We start from the raw sequence: 23,843 nt of genomic DNA on the forward strand, positions 1-23,843 counted from the left end.
TCAAACAGATTAAGTTATGTTTATTATTCAAATTATGAAATTTAAGAAAACCCAGCAGACTGCATCAAGTCATTGACAATCCCTCATACTGAACATGCATTTAGCGACAGTGGAGAGGAAAAAACTTCCCTGGAACAGGAAGAAACCTTCAGCAGAACCAGAACTTTTTATTTCTGGATTAATTAGCAGCCATGATTATTATTATCCTACAACTGTGTGTTTTAATCTTGTTTAGGTAGTGAAGCCTCTGCTGTCTGGTCATGCATTGATTCTCTAAAGTTCAGTTTTGATAGAATTTAGCCTGCTGTTAGCTCACAGTTAAACTTGTAGGTGATCACATATTAGTTTGGTATTCACAGTTGTGAGACTGATTCAGAATCGGTTGTGGACATTGATTAAATACTGTACATTTTAATGTACCGACCTATCACTTTTAGCTAATTTAGCCCTTCACGTTGTTTTGTTGTATGAAGAGTCTCACTCTATTATTATGGAATTGGAGTCATTTTCTGACCAGTAATTTGAAAGCCTAAGCGGAACTAGTAAGGGAAATCTATTACCACATTTCTCTGAAGGATTGTGTTACACAGAATTAACTCCATACATGTCATGACTTTTAGGTCTGTTGGTTTTCCATCACTCTGTTCCTGGCTGCCCCTCACAGCTTGGCTCGTTGTCTTCCTGTTTCCACCGCCTTCTCCTCCTCTCTCAGGTTCTGGGAGGTGAGAAAAGTGTGGTCCAAGTTCAGGTAAGAGGTGATGAACTCTGGGAAATGTCTCTTCAGAACCACCTCCAGGAACATGTCTGCTGCCGTGTGTAACCTCTGTTCAGTCCTAAAGCAGATAAAACACTTTACGGGATGAGAGCAATTTAGGAGAAGAAAAGCCCAAGTCCTCCATTGCAGCATGCTTACCTTTCAGAGGGACACAGGCGGCCGAGTTCAGTGCTGAGCTCCTTGGTGAGTTCAGTGACGAGCTGCCTGCTCACCACCCTGCTGTCATCTTCCAGTCGAGCCTGGTGTCGGATCCACTGCCACACCTGGCATAGCCATTTGCTAAGTTAAAAGCTGTTCTGCAGAACTACTTCATCCTACTCAGTCCAGTTTAGTTTCTGTTCAAGAATCATTTTGTCCATTGTTACTGGTAGATAGTTCTGTTTTTTATTTTGGTCCATTTTAATGCCAGTCAGGACCTTCTCAGTAAAAGAAGTAGAACTGTTGGGCTGTAAACTAGAACTCTCTTAGAGTTCTTTGGTGAGTTCTACTTCATAAAATCAGACAAACAAAAAGTATAATATATGAACTGTTCATTCACTTTACCCAAAGGTACTCAAACATTTTCTGAGGTCCTGATTGACTGTTGGGACATATTGTGGATCTTTTTCAGTTGTCTGTGTCACTGTCCTGTTTAAGTCACCAGGGCTGGAGTTAGTAGAAATTCATTTTGATGTGTGGTTTGTTAGTCTACCTGAGTTTGCAGATCCCTAAAAGAAGCAGACATGTTTTATCTGTGTTGCAGTCTCTCATTCAGTTTATGTGTTTGGCTGAAAGCAGGTTCTGTTGGACATGTCAACCTTCCACCACTCCTGTTTGAACTCTGTTCACCTGTAATTTTCTATATCAGACCATCTGTGATGTATTTACTGAATCGTGAGAGGATTGTCTGGAACCTACCTGGGATCTAGAAATCTCTGCAGTGGCTGAGTCTTCCACCTGGCCTCTGTAGAAAAAATGGCCTTTACCTGGAAAACAGCACTATGGTCCTCTTACAGTAATACAGTCCTCTTATAGCCCTGTACTAACATAAAAAGGTTAATCAGAGTTTCTAAAATTGTTTCATTATGCTAAGCAAGTTTTTAGCATCACTTTTTAGCAGGGAACGGCTCCTGGTGGTTCCGGACTCGACAGAAAACATGGTGCACCTCAGTGAGAGCAAGCATCTCAGGATTTTTGCCCAAAGTGTTGGTGTATGACTCTCACCTGATAGCCATGCACTAATAAACAGGACACCCACTGCAATGTTATACTTAAGCCCATAAAGAGTGACTCCTCCCTGAGGAAAAAGACAAAAACAAATCATGTGCTGTTGAACCTTCTTGCTACTTTGTTCCAAACAGTCTCCAATCTAACCCCTGATTCCACTAACAGAGGGCATGGACAGCAGGTCCTCAGGAGTCACGCTGACATCGTCCCGGAGCCGGTTGAGCTGGTTGTCACCTTCCGTGTGAAGCTCAAACAGCTGGAGGAAAAAAAACATCACCACTCATGTTAAGATGCCAACTTACTGCAATGTAACAACCTGAAACCATGATAAATCATTCCCAACTTTTTTCATCACTACTGTGACAGATAAGCTGTAAAATTCAAGTGAAGCACAAAATTTATCTAGAAAGGGGGAGGAGTGCAAAGCAGTTTTGGAAAGAAACTTTTTTTTCCTACTGTAGCTTGCAGAGGTCATCTCTACTCCACAGCCCCCCTCACAATTTTTCTGTCAAATTTGGGTCTGGACTCTGTACAGGCCAATCCACAATGTTCTTTTCTGCTGATGTTCACTACACTGTAGTTTTTAACCATTGTGTTTACAAATGGGGTCCAACCGAGCACACACCCATATCAGTTGTATCAGTTGCCTCAGTCCTTGCACACACAAGGGTTAATTTTACTTGAGGAGTAGTATAATGAAGTATCACTGCTCTTACTTGAGTAAAGTTTCTGGACCCATTGTGAGAAACTGAAGAACACACAGTCTAACTATAGATCTAGAAGATGCAGTAAGCACCATGTTGTCACTGGCAGTACCATACACTTATGTAACACTTACTGCTGTAGTTTCTTAATTTTTCTGCTCAGTTTGTAATCATCTTATATATTTGAATCATTTGCTTTATTTTAGTCTTTAATCGAATTTACGAATAATTTTATATTTTTATCTGTTATCATTGTGAAATATTAAATCATACGTTCTAATCTGCTAATCAGTTACTCATCAAATACTTTTTTAGTTTTACTTGTCATTTTTGGGGGATTGTAACTTCTTTTACCTGAGTAAAAATATGTTAAAGTGGTGCTACTCTTTGGGTGATGTACTCTGATATTTTGAGCAGACATCTTTTTTGAAATTGCAGAATTAGATAATTTCTAGATATTAAATATATTTAGATATAAAAACTAAATGAATTTTCTCTCTTTCAGTTGAATTTGATATGTGGGACATAAACAGGAAATGAAATTTTGAAATCAAATCATGGTCTTTTTTTATAGAACAAAAGCTACTGAGAGCTGCCTTTTGCAGTACTAAAGCAGTATAATGAGGTACTCACTTCTTGCATGGGTTTAATCAAATTCATGTCATACACCATGAAGCCATCAACACCTGCCTTGATTTCCAATAACTTCAGCCTGAAGAGCAGAAAAACAGAGGAACTGAATATATTTACCCAAAAGACAGAAGAGTTGCATTAAAAAGAAAAAAAAGTCCTTTCTAGAAAATACTATTGCATTAAATTATGGGAATTACATGAAAAGAAACAGGTGGTAAAATCCAGCTCTTCCAACAAAACACATCACCATGTTTCAAAAATGCATCTAGTGTGTACCAACAAGGAGCAGAAAATGAACCACTTACTTATTCATTGTCAGCCACCTGCCCCCAAACATGCTTTTAATGCGTAGCAACTCTGATTTTAACATAACCAGATCATAAATAATGTTGAAATCCTATTATATAAACAAAATAAATGGCCAAGAACTGGTAAAGTAAGTTTTGGCCATTGCTAAACACTTTCTGTCTGCCGGAGATCCACTATATCAGTGTTTCTCAACCTTTTTCGGCCCAGCGCCCCCCCAGCCTTTATCCAGGTCTCTCACTGCCCCCCACCAAAGAATTTGTAGGCTACTTTGCACTGACTATTATTTTATTATTAATGTTACTATCATTATTGTAGATGTTTTGAATCGGCGCACGGATTATGTTTTCCCGTACACTTCAGCGCCCCTTACGCTCTTTCACCTCGCGCACATAACGGGGTAAATGTAGCGAGTTTTGCCCTAAACGTATCGGCATCTGGAGGAGGGGGTTGGGGGGAGGCGAGAGTATGTTTCTACCTCCTTCGTGGGGGGGCGCCGATTTATGTTTTCGCATCCACCTGAATAATGTGTAGTTGCGCTCCTGCCCATGACACTTCAACAATATTATTTTACCTTTTATCTGGAAATGGTGTCTGTTTATTCTTGCCATAGTCCTCTGTATTAATTATTGCTCGAAAGGTCTTGCCATATTCCTCCGTATTTACTTTAGTTTCTTAGTTTATTCTTGCATTTTGTTCATTTATTTCCATTCAGTTTTCTTTGATTAGTATTATCTTCTCTTGGTTTTTTGCTATGTCCACTTTAGTTTCTTTCCAGTTGCTAGATTTATTTGATCGTTTATTGACCATCAGTAATCTTCACTCATCACCTGCTGCGCCTCCTAATCGTCATGTGATGATTTTTCACTGTTCGGCATCGGATTCTCTGTTTTTATGCCATAATTCACATCTAGTTCGTCGCTCCGTTTTGCCCGCTTCTCATGTTTCAGAGTTTTGCGCAATTTGTTTTGTTGTTTTTTTTTTAAGGTGCAGGGCGGTCGGGAAACATATCGATGGGGAAAAGGCAGACTGACATAAACCTTTTAAAACAACGGAAACAATTTCGGTATTCTGATTATTGTAATTTAAAAGTGCTGTGTTGTTCCATCACCCCCGTTTCATACCGGACCACTTACAGCACCGTGTTAACACTATAAAATGAACGCTCTATTGTGGTATCACCCATGGAGGGATTTCTTTCTTTCTTTATTTATATAGGTTCATTTTTCAGAGAGATACACAGTGAGGGTATCGTGATTTTAGTAATTACATGTTTATAAGAGTGATTTTCTGTTGTCCTTCCATGGAAGCGGGCAGCTTTCAAACGGAAATAAAACACTTTTTAATATAAGTTGCTGCTTTGACATGATCACAGAACTGCCAAAACATATGTAGCCTACATAAATACCAGACAAAGTGAATCACAGCAGCGTCATCAGCCGGTGTAACGCTGAACTGATGCGGAGCGGAGCTACAAACACTGAATAGAAGAAGAGCTGCCATCGATACCGTTGCAGCCAAGCATGATTTAATGTTACACAATACAGTTTTACCAAGTTGCTCAAAGTCTAATCTGGTATTGTTGTGCATTTAAGGTGTAAAGTTTACCTTCGACCAAACGCCCCCCAAAGACATCCCAGCGCCCCCCTTTTGTAAAAATGTCCGCCAGCGCCCCCTGCCGTCCTCTGAACGCCCCCTGGGGGGCGGTACCGCCCACGTTGAGAACCGCTACACTAAAGCCAAAATTAGCAACTGGTGTGTCTGATACAAAACTTTTAGTTTAATAGAAAACTGTCTGGAAAACACTGAAGGAGAAAGTAATATTGTGTCATATAAGAAAAAATAATTTTCCCTAAAACAAAAATTTATAAACTTTGTGTTACAAACGATAACAATTATTTATGGGTTTCTAGCTTGTTCATTTTTTAATAAAAATGAGCTCAACTGTCCTCACACCTCCTCTGTAAAACCACTTCATCAGTGTGTGCACGCGCGTATGTGTGTGTATTGCATTTTCTCCTGTGTTTGAAACTCCCTGATGATGCAGCCTCACACAGAGCCAGAGGAAAGGCCTCAAGCTGTGGCGTTGTGCTGTTTGTACCTTTCCACAGAGTCCAGCACTGTGCTGTAGGCGTGTGTGTGCTGGCTGTGAGGAAGCAGTGGAGCAGCCATGCCTCCTGTGGCCAGCGCTCCCCGTCTGTGACACGTCTGAACCAGCAGGTCCATGTAGCTCCGCAGAAAACGTTTCTCCATGTTCACGTACTTGCTGCGGTCCGGCAGCAGGAAGTCCTGACGATGACCTGCAGGATGTAACCCCTTGTGACCCCTTGTGCTCTGTTGGTTATGTTAAAGTAGCAGGCAACACATGGGGCTCACCGAACTTATTGACGAAGGAAGCAGAGTAATCCCAGATGCCACAGTTGAGCCCTGCTGAATGTTCCCGCAGCTCATAGAGAATCTCCTCCATTTCAAACGTTGCCAACACGTTTTCTATCAGCACCGTCGCCTTGATGCAGCCCAGTGGAAGACCCAGCTGCACATAAACACGCACACACATACATTCATACAGACAACCACAAACCCAGAAGGAACACTTCCATTTAATAATCCTAAAACAACCCGGCTATCGTCTGCAGTTCAACACAGAAGATAGCCGGGTAGAGTGAAAACAATTTCCTAATTTCTGAAAAATGATTTCCTCCTGATTGATGTAAAATATGTTAGGTGTTCTTCAAAAGACACCATGAATTATTTTTATCTCACCACCTTAAAAATGAAAATCAATCTTGCTTCAAGAAAGCCCGTTCTAGTGAATTTGATTTCCAAGGTGGCCTAGAGCTGATATTAATTTCAGGTGTGACTGACACTGTTTCTGCTCTGTCATTTAGACCAGACCTCTAACTGCCGCTGTATTTTCTGTCCTAATGTCAGATTTGCTCTTATTAAAAATAACATGGATTGCTTTAATAAGAGCAAATCTTATTTCGGAAAGAAAATTAACCGAACACTCCGGTTAAAGTGTTCGGTTAAACTTTAACTGAACATATATCTCCTAATGACTTATTAAAAGTTATTTTTTTGGAGTCAGACCTTCTGTTGTGTCCAGGTGAAGATGTTGTTCCACATCCTGGCCTCCACCAGGCTCTCCACCTGAAAGTTAGGGCAAAACTGAAACATGCAAACATCCCACCAATGAACCGTATGAAGATGTCGTTATATGTGCCAAAAGTAAAGTGAAGCAACAAAATAAAAATGACTGATAAAACATGTTGCTGTAATACCTTTAGCATTAAAACCACATGCTGCTAGCTGCTGCAGGAAGCTAGAAAAGGCTGTTTTGTAAAGCTCCCATGAATCTTTTTCTTTCAAGGTCCTAAAATTCTTCACAAACCATTGGTTAATTTCTTTTCTTGTGTTGCAAACATTAGGCTGTAATCAGCCACCATAATAAAGGCTCCTCTTCTGATGAATATCCCTGGAGAAAGTTTTCCAGGTTTAGCAAATAATGTCTTTAAGATTACTTTGTATATTCATTCTGAATTAATCTGAATAAACTTCACACTTGTTGGTTTGGTTAAAAATTAGCTCTGAATAACTGTGGACATGATCAGTGACTGCTTTATTTGATATTTATCAATCTAGAACTCAAGGTTACCTTGAATGATTTATAATTAAAGTATTCCGTTTGGCTCTAATTATATATTTCATGTGAATTCATCACTGGGTTACAGAAACTTGATGGACATTATTAGTTGGCCTTATTGTTAGTGAGCTGTTTGCTCCATGAAAATAAAAATTATGTCCCCTTTAAATGCCATGAATCTCCACCATCTTAATAAACTTAATATTTTCTCTTTAAAGTGTTTGCAGTGTTCCAGATTATTTTTATGGAAGGGTGAAGCGCAAAAGTCACAACAGAATTCATTCTCGTGTTACTATAAACTTGCTTTTTATACTTTGTTGACCATTCTGGGCCGCCATAGAATTTATTCTTACATGTCTTAGCTTTCCTTTGATACCAATCGGATTCATTCAGCTGCTGTAGTTGTGAAAAAATGCTCCATTTATGTTTAAGTCATTTCAGAGAGGAAACATCCTGAAATCTCCCGATAACAGCGTATTTATGATGGAAGCAGATGAATATGTCTCCTTATACCTGTGAAGCTGCGTATGGTTTGAGATACTGACATGTAACAGCCACAGGAAGGCTGTTTGTGGTTTTGACTTTACCTTTGACAGGTAGAAAAATGGTCCACTCTGGTGTTCAAGCAGTGTCCTTCCACAGTGATACATGAGTAGGCCAAAGTCAAACAGAGGACCAGGAGCTTCCTTTCCCTCCACCTGATGGTTTTGGTTTCAGTAAATATCAACATGAAGACTTCCAAACCCCTCAGCTTTACTGTGCCCATGGCAAACAATCATTTTGTGTTTGCCATGCTGGGTGATTTAAGTGACATACATGCAGCCAAAGTAACCTTATGGAGCATAAATAAACGTGGCAGCAGCATGTTACCATCATGTTGTGCTCCACCATGTTCCAGGCCCGGGGACGCAGCATCAGGACCGGGGCCCGGGAGATGTGTGGGGCCCCTGCATTCCCACAAGAGAATTACAAAAACATCAGGACTCATCAGAACAAGTGTTCTGTTTTTTACTCTAGCAAATACTGTAATGCAAAATGAACATGGCTGTAAAGTCAGACACTCACCAGGGAGTCGGTTGTTCACTGCCAGAATGACATTGTGAATCCCTTTGATCTGGTTGTGGAACGTTGGGCAGTTCCCATCATCAAAGTCAACCTGAGAAAAGCGAAAAGAAGATTTCATCCAACTAAAGGTTATAACCAGGGAAATGTTGGCAGCTTTAGTTTTTTAAACAATGCTCATGAACAAAAACTGCCCACTTAGAGGACCCATCAGTGAACTGAGATATTGCCACAATGTGTGCATCTGTGCAGAGAACATAAAGCTGAACACACGTAGTGTGAATTTTACACATAGAGATGAGTTTCAGATCAGAGCGTCAAGCCTGACTTCAGATCTGCAGCAGGATAAACAAACATCCACTTGTTTGCTCATTTTAGGTTTATCTTCTGCTAATTGCTTTCAGCATTCTGAATCCAAAGGTTTGTGTTCACGGTAATAGATGTCAAAAAGGGCAATAACTTCAGATTCAATAAATAATTAATTAATTTCAAAAATAGATATTACTACGTTTTAATAGCCACTGATTCCTCCACATGGTTCTAAAGCACATGGTGCTGTGTAGTCTGAGAGCCATTCTGCTCTCATTGGCTGCTGTCTGTAAAGTTACACAGTCAAAAATTAATAGCAGTTATTCAGTGTACTAGCCAGAAGAGAAAAAATAACAGCGTTCATTTATTTAACTCATATTTTCACAATTTATTACTACTAATTACCAATAATTGCTAAATGTCAATTCATAAGCATTATTTAGCTCCAAACTAAATACTTAGCTCTGAGCTAAATATTTGACTAGAATGTGAATATTCAGATAGCATAAATACTTGGGTTAAAGCTAAATAATTTTTTTATATTAATTTTGGAACTAAATATTTAGCTAAATAAATGTGGCAGCAGCATGTTACCATCATACTATTGACATATTTATCTCAGGAAACGTAACATTTATGACATGATGACAATATGATTCCATTTTTCTCCTACAGGTTTAACAACCCAAACTATTGCTGTTCATCTTCGACACTTTGCTCTTAAATGACTTCTGAAAACAACCAGTTGCACTTGATTTGATTTAGGGGTGTCAGAGTTAAAGGCAAGTGAACAAAAAAAATCACACCACACTTTTCAGATTTTATTTTTTTAAAGATGAAAATCATGTAACCTTTTCCTTCCACTTCACATGTGTGTACTTGTGTCTGTTGGTCTGACCCATAAAATCCTTCAGTTCACATTACAACCACAAACTTGACCACACAGTTGAAGAGCATATGTGCTGCTTGTGATGGGTGCACATTGTGTTTTTATGTTAAACATGGAAATAATAATAAAAACTGGATACTGCATACTGAACAAGACATCAAAAATAACAAAGAAACCCTCACTTGCTTAGTGCAATCCTCAAACCGCTGTGTGATGAAAGTGGTGAAGGTTCTTTACCTGTATGCCCTGTGCTGGAGACCACAGAGCCCTGATGAAGCGTGCGGTATCACAGGGAGCCATGTCTCCAATGTCCACATGCCTCTTTTTCAGCCTGGGGGGGACCGGGAGCACCCTCCAGTCTGGGTCTGCTCTTATGTGTGTGGTGCTTTCCAGGAAATTTGGGAGTTCACCCGAAAGATCCAGGTGAGCCTTTCTGGACACTCTCAGTTGGAGGATCTGAAGAAGAAGAAGATAAGCTGCTCATTCCTTGAGCCCATAAAGGGCCTGTGAGCTGTTTTACCTTCTCCACCTCCTCATCAAATGTGGAGATCAGCTCATGCAGGAAGTGAAGGGATCCGGTGGTGAAAAGGGCTGCACTCTCAGCTTCTAACCCTATGGGAGGAGGAGACAGTTCCATGTTGTGTGGATTTACTCCTGTCCTGTCAGAGGGTAAGTCTGTGGACTGTTAGGAACACAACAATATGAGACGTTTGTTAATACTGGAATAACTAGAATCAAAAAGGTGCTCTGTGACTTTATACTCTAAAATGCAGGATCAGTAAATGTTCAAAATGATGAAATGCTTAATAAAATTAATACATCACTGACATAAGAACATTGACAACAAGAGGCCCTCTCTTGCAGAGAAAATAAGAGCAGTTATTCTTCACACCACCGTGCTGCATGAAAGGTGGTGTTGTATGTAGAAATTGGGTTCTAGATCATTATTAATGTAAAGCCAAAAAGAGTTTCCAGTGAGGGAGTTAAGCCAACAGCTGCTCAAAGCAGAGACAATCAAGGAACAATTAATCTACATGTGAACTGATGAAACTTGATGAGCTGTAGACATGGACTGAACCAGAGCAGAAACAGTAGAGCTTTAACCAATGAGTTGCAGGTATCACAATTCAATGAGTCAGAGCCGTGGATAGCAGGAAGTCACTCATTTCATAAGTTTTTTATCTCCACAGTAAAGTTCTCCTGTCCTGAGCCACTGCTGGGCTCTGAAACATCAGCTTACACTCTAATGAAAGGCTTTACTTCAACCATTCTCTAATAGAAAATTAAACTCAACACAATTATATTTAATCTGATTTTAGCTTCTTAATAAAGTTTACAGACATACTTACAAAAGCTGGAGAGACAGGCTTGTTAACTGCACTGGTTTGGACTTTGAATGTTTGTTCACTGTGATCCCTGTTTGAACAGGAAAACATCGCCTTTCAAATGGAGTTTAAAGTCCTAGCAGGACGAATTTTGCACAGATTTTGCTCATCAGTGATTCTCAGTGTTTTCCTGGTTTTTGCTGAGTCTTTTTCATTTTAAACTTTGTAGTAGGTGGATGGTGTCTGTAAAATCCCTTGTCCTGGAGCAGAACTTGATACATTATAATAATTTAAAACAAATAAAGGAATACTAAGATAATATATTATGACAATTAAGTATTCAGATAAATAATTATAAAAGTATCAATAAATTTAATTAAAAATATTTTTTATATATTTTCCAAGTCCATTGAAATTTGTCCCAAGATTTTATCAACGCCATCAGACAAAAAAAGAATGTAAAAAGAACAGGCATTATTGGGGGGCATCAGAACTTCTGAGGACCCCATGACCACTTCCCTTCTCTTCTTTTGTAAGACGGCTAGGCAGCTCTGGTTAGCATATGTTATTCTTTAGTTTTTTCTTCTGTTTTATTCTTAAGTTGCTCGTCACAACCATGATGTGTCAACTCCATAACTGACAATTTACAAAACTTTGATGAAATTTTGTGAAATAAAAGCTTAATTTTGGTAAAATGTAAAGATTTTATGGACCTGATGAGCTACAATAAGGCCTTCTTCAGAATAACATATAAATTGAGGTAGTTTGGCATTTTGTCAACTCTGTCAGATGTCAACTCCATCAGTTTTTGTGACTCAGTGAAATTGTTGACAAATCTCACTTAAATGTGCAGTTAATTCATTTTAATGTATTTTACATAAATGGCATTACTTCACATGTATCAAGTATTTAATTTTACTCACTAGTTTGTCACCACCTTCAGCTCTGCGTCAACTCCATTATGCACTGTCAACTCCATCAGATGAACTTTATGTTGGCTTTTGTTTTAAATTATTATTTTTTCTTTCTTGAGAAGCATTTGTCTGTAAAACTGAGTAAAATATCACTAATAGGGTCATTAAAAAAATTATTTTGTGTTTATTTTTGTCAGATGGTGATGACAAAGTTCTGGGTCAGGTCGATTAAAAATGTAATTTTCAAAAAATGTTGCAGCTGGGAGCCTGCACCTTAGCATCTTTATATTTCCAAAACATTATTTGTCATATTTGTATACATAAGCTTGAGGAATAATAATAAAAAAACAATTTGTGGGAAAATTTAAACCCATATTGTTCCACTTCTCAAGAATCACTGTCATTTATTTTTAGAGAAAGAAGTGGGTCATCTGTGACATGATGTATTTCTAAATTGCCAAATATAGATAAGAATGATTTCAAAACATTACAGCTAAATTAAAGTGTAAGAAGTAATTTAACAAACAAAAACTTTCATGTGAACATACCAGTTTTACTTGCTGCACACAGATAACTTTATTTTGTTCTATTCAAATACTTGCTGTTTAGTTACTTTACACAATTCCTCTCTTTCTGACTGTTCCCTGCTCTCCTATAAAAGGGAGAGAGACACCAGAATTGGGGGAGACTTTATTGGCTTTATTCCATCTGATGGTCTCTAAACTTTGACTAACTTAATCCCTAAATTTTGGACCTGCTTACTATGTAATTAAATATGTTTGCCTACAGTATTTAAGTCTGTCTTACAGAGTCTTCACTTATGCATCCCACAGAGTCATATTATAGACAACCCCAAAAATACCCATCATAAATTTTACAAAAGTTCAAATGTAGTGTCCTATAGTGCATACTCAATGCCAGCACACTGGATCTTGATGCTGATCGACAGGAAAGAAACCAACTCTGAATCTGTTCCCACGATGCTGCCTTAGCCTCTGAGTCACAGCCCACTTTTTTGATTCTTTCCCAATTTTCCTCTGAGAAAGAGTCAGAAAGAAAACAAAATAGAACATGAGGCAAAGAAAAAAATAAATCTTTAAATAAATGGACAAAGGAGAAAACAGGAGGGAGCAAATAAAAAAACTAAATACAATAAAATGTATGGCAAATTTTGAAAAGTAAACAATTTGATAAAATGTGACAGTGGTAAAAATTAGTTTACCAAGCCATTTATTTTGATGCCTACTGCAAATTTTGGCAGGATCAGTCCTCCATACAGCAAACCTACACAGTGGAGTATTTGGTTTTGAAAATACGGAGCGGAAGCTGCTGTTGCAAGTGTTTCCGCCTTTCTCTGCAAAGACCAAGTACACCTCACTGCAGCAAACAGAAAGGGGCGGGGACGGACCACTGTCAGTCTCTTACCTTATTTAGAAATGGGACCATTGCACTCCGGAAGTGAAGGGGGCGCTATTTCCTATATTATCCGCGTTCTCCCGTTTAAATTTTCTTTTGAAATCTGTGATGTAGCTTCATCTCTAGAAAGGAGTTTCACTCTCAGCATGTATTTCAACTTCTCTTTTTTATTTACTTCAGCGCAGCTCACAATTTTTAACAATTTCCGTAGCTTTCGGTGTACTTCTAAATCTTGTTTCTTAGTTGCATTTTTTCGGGCCTGCTCCTGCCTCTAGTGGCATGGAGGTGGTAACGCAACTAAAATAATTATGTCACTAAATGAGAATACCATCCATCCATCCATTTTCTTGCACCCTTGTCCCTTGGTGGGGTCGGGAGGGTTGCTGGTGCCCATCTCCAGCTGACGTTCCGGGCGAGAGGCGGGGTCACCCTGGACAGGTCGCCAGTCTGTCGCAGGGCAACACAGAGACACACAGGACAAACAACCATGCACACACTCACACCTAGGGACAATTTAGAGAGGCCAATTAACCTAACAGTCATGTTTTTGGACTGTGGGAAGAAACCGGAGTACGAGAATACCACAAAATCTTTATTATTTACTATTAAAAAGATAAATTATCTTCTAAAATGCCATATTTTTTTCAGGATGTAAACCTAATTAGGTGACATAAACAACACCTTTATACATTACAAATAATATCTACATATCTCCATCACTTATAGGAGGAAAAAAAGAAATAAGACATGAAAACAACATTATCAACAACAATAAAAATACCATATACAAAATATACAAGAAGTTTAATTGAGAAAAAGTCAATAATAAACAAATTAATTAGGATCACAGACAAATAACCAGGATTGTTAAACAAGCAATAATTCACATTTTTGTTTTGTTGGTAGAGTCCTATATATAGGAAAAAATATGATTAAACTATTTGATCTTCCAAGGTGGAAATTTTTCCTTGACTCTAAAACAATAAAATAAAACTAGTTAATAGAACAATAATAATAATAATAATAATAATAATAATAATAATAATAATAATAATAATAATAATAATAATAATAATAATAATAATAATCAATTTCATTTATAGCGCACTTTTCATTAATAAAAATCTCAAAGTGCTACATGGTGAAGCTAAAAACAGATAAAATCAACAATCAAAAACAATAATAAAAAAAAAGACAGTAATTTAAAAGTGGAGTAGGCTTGTCTAAAAAGAAACGTTTTCAAGCCAGTTTTAAAATCGGACAATAATTGCGGGACTCTCAAATAGTCCGGGAGAGAGTTCCATAGACGAGGAGCAGCCACAGCAAATGCTCCATCACCCATAGTCCTTAGTCTTGATCGAGGAAGGAGGAGAAAAATTAAAGGCTTGGGATCGTAAGGGTCTAGAAGTTGAATGCGAAGTAAGGAGGTCCGGTGAGGTTCCATATAGACAATGATGGGTGATAAGTGCAATTTTATACTGAACCCTATAAATTACAGGAAGCCAGTGAAGCTTGTAAAGAGTATGTGTGATATGATCAAATTTACCAGCTCTCACTAGGATCCTGGCAGCACTGTTTTAAATGTACTGAAGCCTCTGAAGGTGTTTTCTGTGGACTCCAATAAACAGCGAGTTACAGTAGTCGAGCCTGGAGGAGACAAAGGCGCGGATGAGGGTCTCAGCATCAGAACGGGAGAGAGATGAACACATTTTGGAAATATTGCGAAGATGAAAAAAACAGGTTGGAAAAAAAACAGATGGGAGTCCATTCGAACTCCAAGGTTTGTAACAACGGAGGGAATGGGAATGTCTTGTCCAGAGAATGAAATACTAGAGTCGAGGATTGAACCTGGTGAGGCGTTCCGATCAGTATGGCCTCGGTTTTGGAACAGTTCAGCTGAAGAAAGTTATGGTTCATCCAAGTCTTAATCTCCTCCAGGCAGGACGTTAGCGCAGTAAGTGGAGGTGAAGTAGAAGATGATCCCGTTCTAATATCAACAATTTGTGCATCAAGTAAAACACTTAGCATGCTACAGCTAAATGTTATCATAATTTGGCTAAGAATAATTATTGAACTGTCAGTGAATGACTTCTAATAGATGTTCTATATTTACCAGAGGAACATAGTAACGCCTTCATGAGCTCAAACTGACAAATAAAGAGGATGGATGCTCTAAACAGTTTAGACAGAGTTGTTTTTGGTTTCACCACTATTTACCTACTATTTTTCCTGCTATTCCAAGTATTCTTAAAAGATTGTCAGTTAGTCTGCAGCTCATGTGACCAAACCAGCCGAGGAGATGAAAAGCTAAAGCACTCAACAGTTAAAACTTGAGATGACTTAAAACTTAAGTTAAATTTTTAAGTTTTAACATTTTAATTCCTTGTTAAAATGTTAACATTACTTAACTAGAGGTAATGTTAGCCAATGTTACCTCTAACTAACTCGAGGTTTTGGACGAGTTGCACTTGTTAGGTAACCCCAAGATCACTGGGTCTTCTTAAAAGATAGAGTGACGTTTCTTTAAAAATGTAGCCAGTGTTCTCAGCAAAGCTGACCTGACTGTCCTGGAATGATCCAAGGTATTTAAAATGTGCCATAGTTTCAACAGGTTGGCCATCGAGTGAAACTGGAACCACTTTCAGGTATTGTTTATGTCATTTAATTAGCTCTACTTCCTTAAGAAAATTAAAAGGTATGGTGTTTTGTGAGGGACATTATCTTTTGCGGTTCCAGTTATGCGAGAATTAATTATAAATAATAAAGACTTTAGTATTCTGATTTAGTAATGTATTTATATTAGTTGTGTTACCACCACCACGCCACTAGAGGCAGTAGCAGGCCCGAAAAGATGCGAAAAAGGAGCAGATTTAGAAGTATACCGAAAGCAACGGACATTGCTAAAAGCTGTGAGCTGCGCTGAAGTAAATAAAAGAGAGAAGTTAAAATACATGCTGAGAGAGAAACTCCTTCCTAAAGATGAAGCTATATCACAGATTTCAAAAGAAAATTAAAACGGAAGGCCGCGGATAATATAGGAAATAGCGCCACCTTCACTTCCGGAGTGCAATGGTCCCATTTCCAAATAAGGAAAGAAGCTGACAGTGGTCCCTCCCCGCCCCTTTCTGTTTGCTGCAGCGAGGTCCTTCTCGCCCAGACAGGATTTTGACAGCCGTTGCACAGCTCCACGCTGCAGGCGGTGTGATTTGCTTCCGGTAGACCTTCATGAAAAGCCATGGAAGACAAAGCTCAGATTCACGAGGCCATTAAAGTCCAGGGGGAAGTCGTTCGGAAGCTAAAATCCGAAAAGGCGAGCAAAGAGCAGGTAAGTCCCCACATTTAGTTTCCCATCATGGCTGGATAGGTTACAACATGCAGTGAAGTTCAGAGCTGAAAGGAAAGGGAGCTCTCCATCAATAACATCACTCACAGAACAGACATCCACATTCACTGACATCAATGTTTAGCCCGGATGGAAAACCATGCTCTAAAACACTTTTTTTTTCAACCTTCGCTGTTATTCAACCACGGCCTTCACTGGACAGACTGGCAACTAATTGCATATTTTTGAATCCATAAGTGCGACAGAAAGGAAAACTCCCGGAACTGTGTTCCTGTCTGATAGAAAAAGCGATAGAAGCCGGTGTTTTCCCCTATTTTAAGCTAACCGGCTTACTGCTAGCTGGAGCGGCTAACGCTAACACGGTGACATCTGGGGGATTTAAACAGACGTCTTGCGCTTCAAACTAAAACTAACAATCTATCTTAAAAGTCCGCTTTGATTTTAAACATATTTACTTTAATGAGCCACAGCTGATGCAATAAGATGTGGCTGTTACCGCAGATTTATCCTCACCCCTCCTTCACAGCTGCCCGACAACCCTGCAGGTTAATAATGAAACACCAGGACACAATAACGGCATAATTTCATTCATATATATGAGTCAAACATGTCCTCCATGTTGTTGAAGGAGAGCCTCCTATCTGCTGCTGTTTTGCTCTGAACTTCTCTGTCTGTTCCATGGAAACGGTGGAGCTGAAACAGACTGCTGATGTACTAACGCTTTTCATCACGCTTTTCCTTTAAATGGGAAAAAACTCCGCTATCCTGGGCTGACTGATCCTCATATGTACAGTTGAAACCAGAAGTTTACATACACTAAAGAGACGCACATTTTTTGTACTGCTCGAAGTTAAATCAGAATTTTTTTTGTAGTTTTTTTTGTTAATGTTGAAAGCACACAATTTCACAATTTCAATGTTTTCATTAATGAAGAAGCGTGATTAACGATTTTTTTAGAGAGTCCCAATTTCAAGGTGTTAAATTGGGAAATAACATATTTTTTTATGTCATATTTGTATAACTTCTGAAGGTAACATTATTACTTGATTATGCTATAAAATGACACTGTTTGCCTGCAAAACACATAATACTGTACATTTAAACAAATATATTTTTGGAATTCTAATTTGCACTATTTTATGAGCAATGGAAATGCTGCTAGTGTTGAAGAAGCTGAACTCATAGCAGTTCCATTAAAACTCATATGTTAACTGTTAAACATGGAACACTATATTTCTGGAAGCAGCATACAAACATGTTTCACTCTTGTTAAGCTGCATTACAGAGTTTCTGCACCTAGCAGAAATGATTATTGTGTTACTTTGTCAAGTGGACTTTATTAATTTGTACCCATTATGCTGTAAATCAAACGGTTTTAAATCCTAAACGTTTGTGTCCAATCTACCAAGCCTTAGAGCAGGAATAGATGTATATTAATAAACAGAATCAGAAGCCAGTAAATGTTTGCTGTCTGTAGCTGCTCCAGGCTTTTTGAAGATATCTGCAGGTGTTTCTGGGTACAGTCATGGCCAAAAGTTTTGAGAATGACACAAATATTATATTTTCACATGATCTGCTGCCCTCTGGTTTCCATGTGTGTATGTCAGATGTTTTCATCACATACAGAAATACAATTTCAATCATTATGAGTAACAAAAGCTTTTATTGACAGTTGGAATGAGTTAATGCAGCAAGTCAATATTTGCAGTGTTGACCCCTCTTCTGCAGGACCTCTGCAATTCTCCCTGGCATGCTCTCAATCAACTTCTGGACTAAATCCTGACTGATGGCAGTCCATTCTTGCACAATCAATGCTTGCATTTTGTCAGAATTCCTAGGTTTTTGTTTGTCCACCCGTCTCTTGATGATTGACCACAAGTTTTCAATGGGATTAAGATCTGGGGAGTTTCCAGGCCATGGACCCAAAATCTCTATGTTTTGTTCCCTGAGCCAGTTAGTTATCACCTTCGCTTTATGGCAAGGTGCTCCATCATGCTGGAAAAGGCTTTGTTCATCACCAAACTGCTCTTGGACGGTTGGGAGAAGTTGTTCTCGGAGGACATTGTGCTACCATTCTTTATTCATGGCTGTGTTTTTAGGCAAGACTGTGAGAGAGCCGACTCCCTTGGCTGAGAAGCAACCTCACACATGAATGGTTTCAGGATGTTTTACAGTTGGCATGAGACAAGACTGGTGGTAGCGCTCACCTTGTCTTCTCCCAACAAGCTGTTTTCCAGATGTCCCAAACAATCGGAAAGGGGATTCATCAGAGAAAATGACTTAACCCCAGTCCTCAGCATTCCACTCCCTGTACCTTTTGCAGAATATCAGTCTGTCGCTGATGTTTTTCCTGGAGAGAAGTGGCTTCTTTGCTGCCGTCCTTGAGAGCAGGCCTTGCTCCAAGAGTCTCCGCCTCAACGTGCGTATAGATGCACTCACACCTGCCTGCTGCCATTCCTGAGCAAGCTCTGCACTGCTGGTAGCCCGATCCCGCAGCTGAAACACTTTTAAGAGACGGTCCTGCCGCTTGCTGGTCTCTCTTGGGCGCCCTGGAGCCTTTTTGGCAACAATGGAACCTCTCTCCTTGAAGTTCTTGATGATGCCATAGATTGTTGACTGAGGTGCAATCTTTCTAGCTGCTCTTCCCTGTTAGGCCATTTTTGTGCAGTGCAATGATGACTGCACATGTTTCTTTAGAGATAACCATGGTTCACAGAAGAGAAACAATGATGCCAAGCACCAGCCTCTTTTTAAAGTGTCCAGTGGTGTCATTCTTACTTAATCATGACAGATTGATCTCCAGCCCTGTCCTCATCAACACCCACACCTGTGTTAATGGAGCAATCACTGAAACGTTGTTAGCTGGTCCTTTTAAGGCTGCAATGAAGTTGAAATGGGTTTTGGGGTATAAAGTTCATTTTCTAGGCAAACATTGACTTTGGAATTAATTGCTGTTAAGCTGATCACTCTTTATAACATTCTGGAGTTTATGCAAATTGCCATTATAAAAACTGGAGCAGTAGACTTTCTAAATATTAACATTTGAATCATTCTCAAAACTTTTGGCCATGACTGTAGCTGTGGTCAGGCCTGATATAAGTTGTGTGTGTGTGACTGTGTACGGGGGCTGCATTTTTGATTGACTTGCTACATCTCATGTTCTGTCCTCCACGCTGTGGTGATGATGATGATGATGCCCCGCCCTTCCCTAGTGCTAGGGTTGCTTACCATTTTTCTCCTGTTCTTCCTGCCTGGCCCTGGATGACCTCTTTCTGCCGGACCCTTGACCTCCACCATCTTCCTCACCACCTGCGGGCGATCGGACCCACCTCATTTTCTCTTGGGAATGCTGTTCCCATGACACACTCTTGAACTCTACCTTTCCCACTGCCTGGACATTTTTTTCCCTTCATATTTTTTGTTCCCGTGTCGGATGACCATGCTGCCTCTGTCCTTTGCTCGTGTCTGCTCTGGTCTGGCACCGTTTCGGACTGTGCTCCATCTGCAACCGCTCCGTTCTGCCTCTGGTATCACTGTGGCTCAGGTAGGCCTGTCTGCATTGCAGAATATTCTAGTTTATTCATTGTGGAACCAGACAAGGTAGTGTAATATGTTTCGCTTTCTATGTGTGTGTGTGTGTGTGTTGTAGATTGATGAAGAAGTAGCCAAACTGCTTGATCTGAAGGCTCGGCTGGGAGGAGGAGATGATGGCAAACATCAGTTTGTGCTCAAAACACCAAAGGTAAAAGTCTGGTTATCCTGAAACTGTGTGAGCTGAACTATAGGCTGGTCTATAGCGCCACCAATGGCTGTTTCTGATAATTTACAACAGGGTCGGCTACCAGCAGAGCCACAGTAGCTCTTTGGAGCTTCCACCATGGCTCTGAATAATTTTATCTTAAAATGTTGAAAAACCAACTCATATTTTTAAATTTAGTTTGAATAAAAAAATGCAAAAGTAACAGGAAACAGTTTTTAGATAGATTTTTCCCATCAGGTTGAACAATGTGGTCTTATTTACTTCAATACCGAAATATCCTCCATGCTAAAGTCGTATTGTTTTCTACATTTAAAAATAGAAATAAAATGTTTTTTTTAATTACACATATGCAACGGTAGATTTTTTTTTAAAATAAAAAGTGATAAGTTGTATATTTTTATAATTTCAAAGTAGACATAAAAATGTGTACTTGTCAAAGTAGAGACAAGTAGACAAAATAGAGGCCTGATTTCTTTGAATCAAAAGCAGATTTCTGTGTTTGATAAATGCCTTTTTTTCTAAGTTTTATAGCACATAACATTGTTTTAAAATCCACCAAACACAAAACAATAACTAGATTATCCCAGTTGATGACTCTCAGCCCTCCCCTTTATTATTATCTGAACTTTCTTGAATTAAAAAAAAGCTGGAATAAATTACAAATTGTTGGCTTGAATGATTGTATTTTTTAGTTTCTACTCATTTCCTAAAGAAATGAGTAGAAACACAGGTCTTCAGTGTTCAAAGTAAACCTGGCTGTCTGATTGGTGCATTTCCAGTTGAGCAGAGTCAAATGTGAATCTTGCACATGAAATGTTGACAACATGTTTGGGTGTGATGCAGGGAACCAGGGACTACAACCCGAAGCAGATGGCCATCAGAGAGAAAGTCTTCAATACCATCACCCGCTGCTTCAAACGCCACGGAGCGGAGACCATTGACACACCTGTGTTTGAGCTAAAGGTGAGTGTGTGTCTCAAACTGGAGTCATGATTCTGAGCTCATCTTGTTTCCAACATGGAGGTTATTCATCCTTGTCCCTGCAGGAAACGTTGACGGGGAAGTATGGAGAAGATTCCAAGCTCATCTACGACCTGAAGGACCAGGGAGGAGAGCTGTTATCGCTAAGATACGACCTCACTGTATCCTGACCCCTGAACTCTGCGCTATCATGAAGCTAGTGGGCGTTCTGAGCCAATCAGAGGTTTAGGCTGATGAATCAGGTTGAGGTCCTTCACACTCCCTCCTCCAGGTGCCGTTTGCACGCTACCTGGCCATGAACAAAATCACCAACATCAAGCGCTACCACATCGCCAAGGTCTATCGTCGTGACAACCCCGCCATGACACGTGGCCGCTACAGAGAGTTCTATCAGTGTGTGAGTTCTCCTGTCACAGACGAGGGTGTGTGTTGCACTGGGCTGCTGCAGCGTGGTGTATGTTATATGCATGTGTGTGTGTTTCAGGATTTCGACATCGCTGGTCAGTACGACGCCATGATCCCAGACGCAGAGTGTCTGAAGATTGTCCATGAGATCCTCAGTGAGCTGGAGCTCGGAGACTTCCGCATCAAGGTCAGTCTCTGCCTGCAGCTCAGCGCCCAGTAGATGTCACTTCCTGATCCCTTACCTCACTTCCAGGTCAATGACCGGCGCATCCTGGATGGGATGTTTGCTATTTGTGGAGTTCCAGATGACAAGTTCCGCATCATCTGTTCAACGGTAGACAAACTGGATAAGGTGAGAAGGCTTGTTGGCGGAACCCTTAATCGCATTAATCGATTATTGAAATAATCAACTACTTATTGATTGATTATTTAATTAATTGTTAACTGGACTATACAAGGTCAAAAAAGGCCATTTGCTGAAAGAACAACACACTCAGAGCAGCGATTAAGGCTGCTTAATTATTGCCATGACCTGTGTTGCCACTGGAGGAGTTCTACCCAGTGGGAGTTTGAGCTTTACCTGGTTGAGATTCTGAACAGAAAATCTCTTAAGCATGTTTTGCTATGCAATTATTAATTGGCTAATCCAAAAATAGTCACCAGATCAGCTCTACACTGCTTTAGGTCTAGCAGAGTATCAAAAGGATTTTCTTTAGCTGCAGATGCATCCTTTGTTGCAGATATATGGTGGCTGACAGGTGAAACTACATGCAGCAAAGGGCGAAACAAGCTGCAAACTCCAAAACACAAATGCAACAGAAAAATGATGCAAACAAAAAATGCTGCAGTCACAGGAAATAGAAGCATCCATCCATCCATTTTCTTCCGCTTATCCGGGGTCGGGTTGCGGGGGCAGCAGCTTCAGAAGGGAGGCCCAGACTTCCCTGCCCATCCTTACCAGATGCCCGAGCCACCTCAACTGGCTCCTCTCGACGTAGAGGAGCAGTGGCTCTACTCTGAGTCCCTCCCGGATGACCGAGCTTCGCACCCTATCTCTAAGGGAGAGCCCAGCCACCCTGCGGAGGAAACCCATTTCGGCTGCTTGTATCCGTGATCTCGTTCTTTCGGTCATGACCCAAAGCTCATGATCATAGATGAGGGTGGGAACGTAGATCGACCGGTAAATCGAGAGCTTCGCTTTTTGACTCAGCTCTCTCTTCACGACGACGGACCGGTACAGCACCCACTTCACGGCAGACGCTGCCCCAATCCGCCTGTCGATCTCCCGCTCCCTTCCTTCCCTCATTCGTGAACAAGATCCCCAGATACTTAAACTCCTCCACTTGAGGCAGGACGACCCCCCTGACCCAGAGAAGGCACTCTACCCTTTTCCAGCTCAAGACCATAGCCTCGGATTTGGAGGCACTTAGCCTCATTCCGGCCGCTTCACACTCGGCCGCGAACCGCTCCAGCGAGAGCTGCAGATCACGATCTGATGAAGCCAACAGGACCACATCATCCGCAAAAAGCAGAAATGCGATCCTAAGGCCACATAAAAAACGGATCCCCTCAACACCTCGGCTGCGCCTAGAAATTCTGTCCATGAAGGTAATGAACAGAATTGGTGACAAAGGGCAGCCTTGGCGGAGTGCAACTCTCACCGGAAACGAGCCCGACTTACTGCCGGCAATGCGGACCAGACTCTGACACCGGTCATACAAGGATCTGACAGCCCATATCAAAGGGCCCAGTACCCCATACTCCCGGAGAACCCCCCACAGGGACACGGTCGAACACCTTCTCCAAGTCCACAAAACACATGTAGACTGGTTGGGTGAACTCCCATGCACCCTCCAGGACCCTGCTGAGGGTGTAGAGCTGGTCCAGTGTTCCACGACCAGGACGAAAACCACACTGCTCTTCCTGAATCCGAGGTTTGACTATCCGACGGACCCTCCTCTCCAGGACCCCTCAATAGACCTTACCAGGGAGGCTTAAGAGTGTGACTCCCCTGTAATTGGAGCACACCCTCCGGTCCCCCTTTTTAAACAGGGGGACCACCACCGCAGTCTGCCAATCTAGGGGAACTGCCCCCGATGTCCATGCGATATTGCAGAGTCACGTGAGCCAACACAACCCTACAACATCCAGAGCCTTAAGGAACTCCAGGCG

General features: G+C 40.5%; 2 protein-coding genes across 4 annotated transcripts in view; one reads left to right on the forward strand and one right to left on the reverse strand.

Annotated features, from left to right (window-relative positions):
• On the reverse strand, positions 1-17,060 carry ugl (ureidoglycolate lyase). 2 transcript variants are annotated; one of them, XM_081611334.1, is made up of 15 exons: positions 16,981-17,060; positions 10,048-10,209; positions 9,765-9,983; positions 8,333-8,423; positions 8,138-8,214; positions 7,855-7,965; positions 6,715-6,774; positions 6,001-6,157; positions 5,726-5,924; positions 3,319-3,397; positions 2,145-2,237; positions 1,979-2,051; positions 1,673-1,740; positions 914-1,038; positions 1-833 (listed from the first exon to the last, which is right to left on the reverse strand). In XM_081611334.1, the coding sequence occupies exons 2-15, from the start codon at positions 10,162-10,164 to the stop codon at positions 659-661; spliced, it is 1,644 nt and encodes a 547-aa protein (XP_081467460.1). In that variant the 5' UTR covers positions 10,165-10,209; positions 16,981-17,060; the 3' UTR covers positions 1-658. The 2 variants fall into 2 exon arrangements, with proteins under 2 accessions (XP_081467460.1, XP_081467459.1); XM_081611333.1 differs by lacking the exon at positions 16,981-17,060 and adding an exon at positions 10,877-11,012.
• The window catches only part of hars (histidyl-tRNA synthetase), a 12,450-nt gene continuing 4,876 nt past the window's right edge, over positions 16,270-23,843 (forward strand). Inside the window, exons 1-8 of one of the 2 annotated variants that reach the window (XM_081611335.1) lie at positions 16,271-16,507; positions 19,738-20,069; positions 20,175-20,267; positions 21,129-21,248; positions 21,332-21,427; positions 21,538-21,663; positions 21,751-21,858; positions 21,925-22,023. In XM_081611335.1, coding sequence (XP_081467461.1) covers positions 19,959-20,069; positions 20,175-20,267; positions 21,129-21,248; positions 21,332-21,427; positions 21,538-21,663; positions 21,751-21,858; positions 21,925-22,023 — 753 coding nt within the window. In that variant the 5' untranslated portion in view covers positions 16,271-16,507; positions 19,738-19,958. Of the gene's footprint in view, positions 16,508-19,737; positions 20,070-20,174; positions 20,268-21,128; positions 21,249-21,331; positions 21,428-21,537; positions 21,664-21,750; positions 21,859-21,924; positions 22,024-23,843 lie in introns of both variants that reach the window. The other variant, XM_081611336.1, reaches the window with a different exon arrangement.

This window comes from Poecilia reticulata, chromosome 10 (assembly GCF_904066995.2).
Source record: "Poecilia reticulata chromosome 10, P_reticulata-male-v2, whole genome shotgun sequence".
NCBI classification, from domain to species: domain Eukaryota; kingdom Metazoa; phylum Chordata; class Actinopteri; order Cyprinodontiformes; family Poeciliidae; genus Poecilia; species Poecilia reticulata.

What these genes read in the sequence shown, in the direction of transcription:
- ugl (XM_081611333.1), bottom strand. Translation starts at nt 10,963, where the DNA reads ATGTTTTCCTGTTCAAACAGGGATCACAGTGAACAAACATTCAAAGTC. An exon ending in AGCCTGTCTCTCCAGCTTTT is followed by an intron (nt 10,210 to 10,876) that starts GTAAGTATGTCT and finishes TGTTCCTAACAG; the next exon opens with TCCACAGACTTACCCTCTGA. An exon ending in TCACCTGGACACAACAGAAG is followed by an intron (nt 6,158 to 6,714) that starts GTCTGACTCCAA and finishes GTTTATGTGCAG; the next exon opens with CTGGGTCTTCCACTGGGCTG.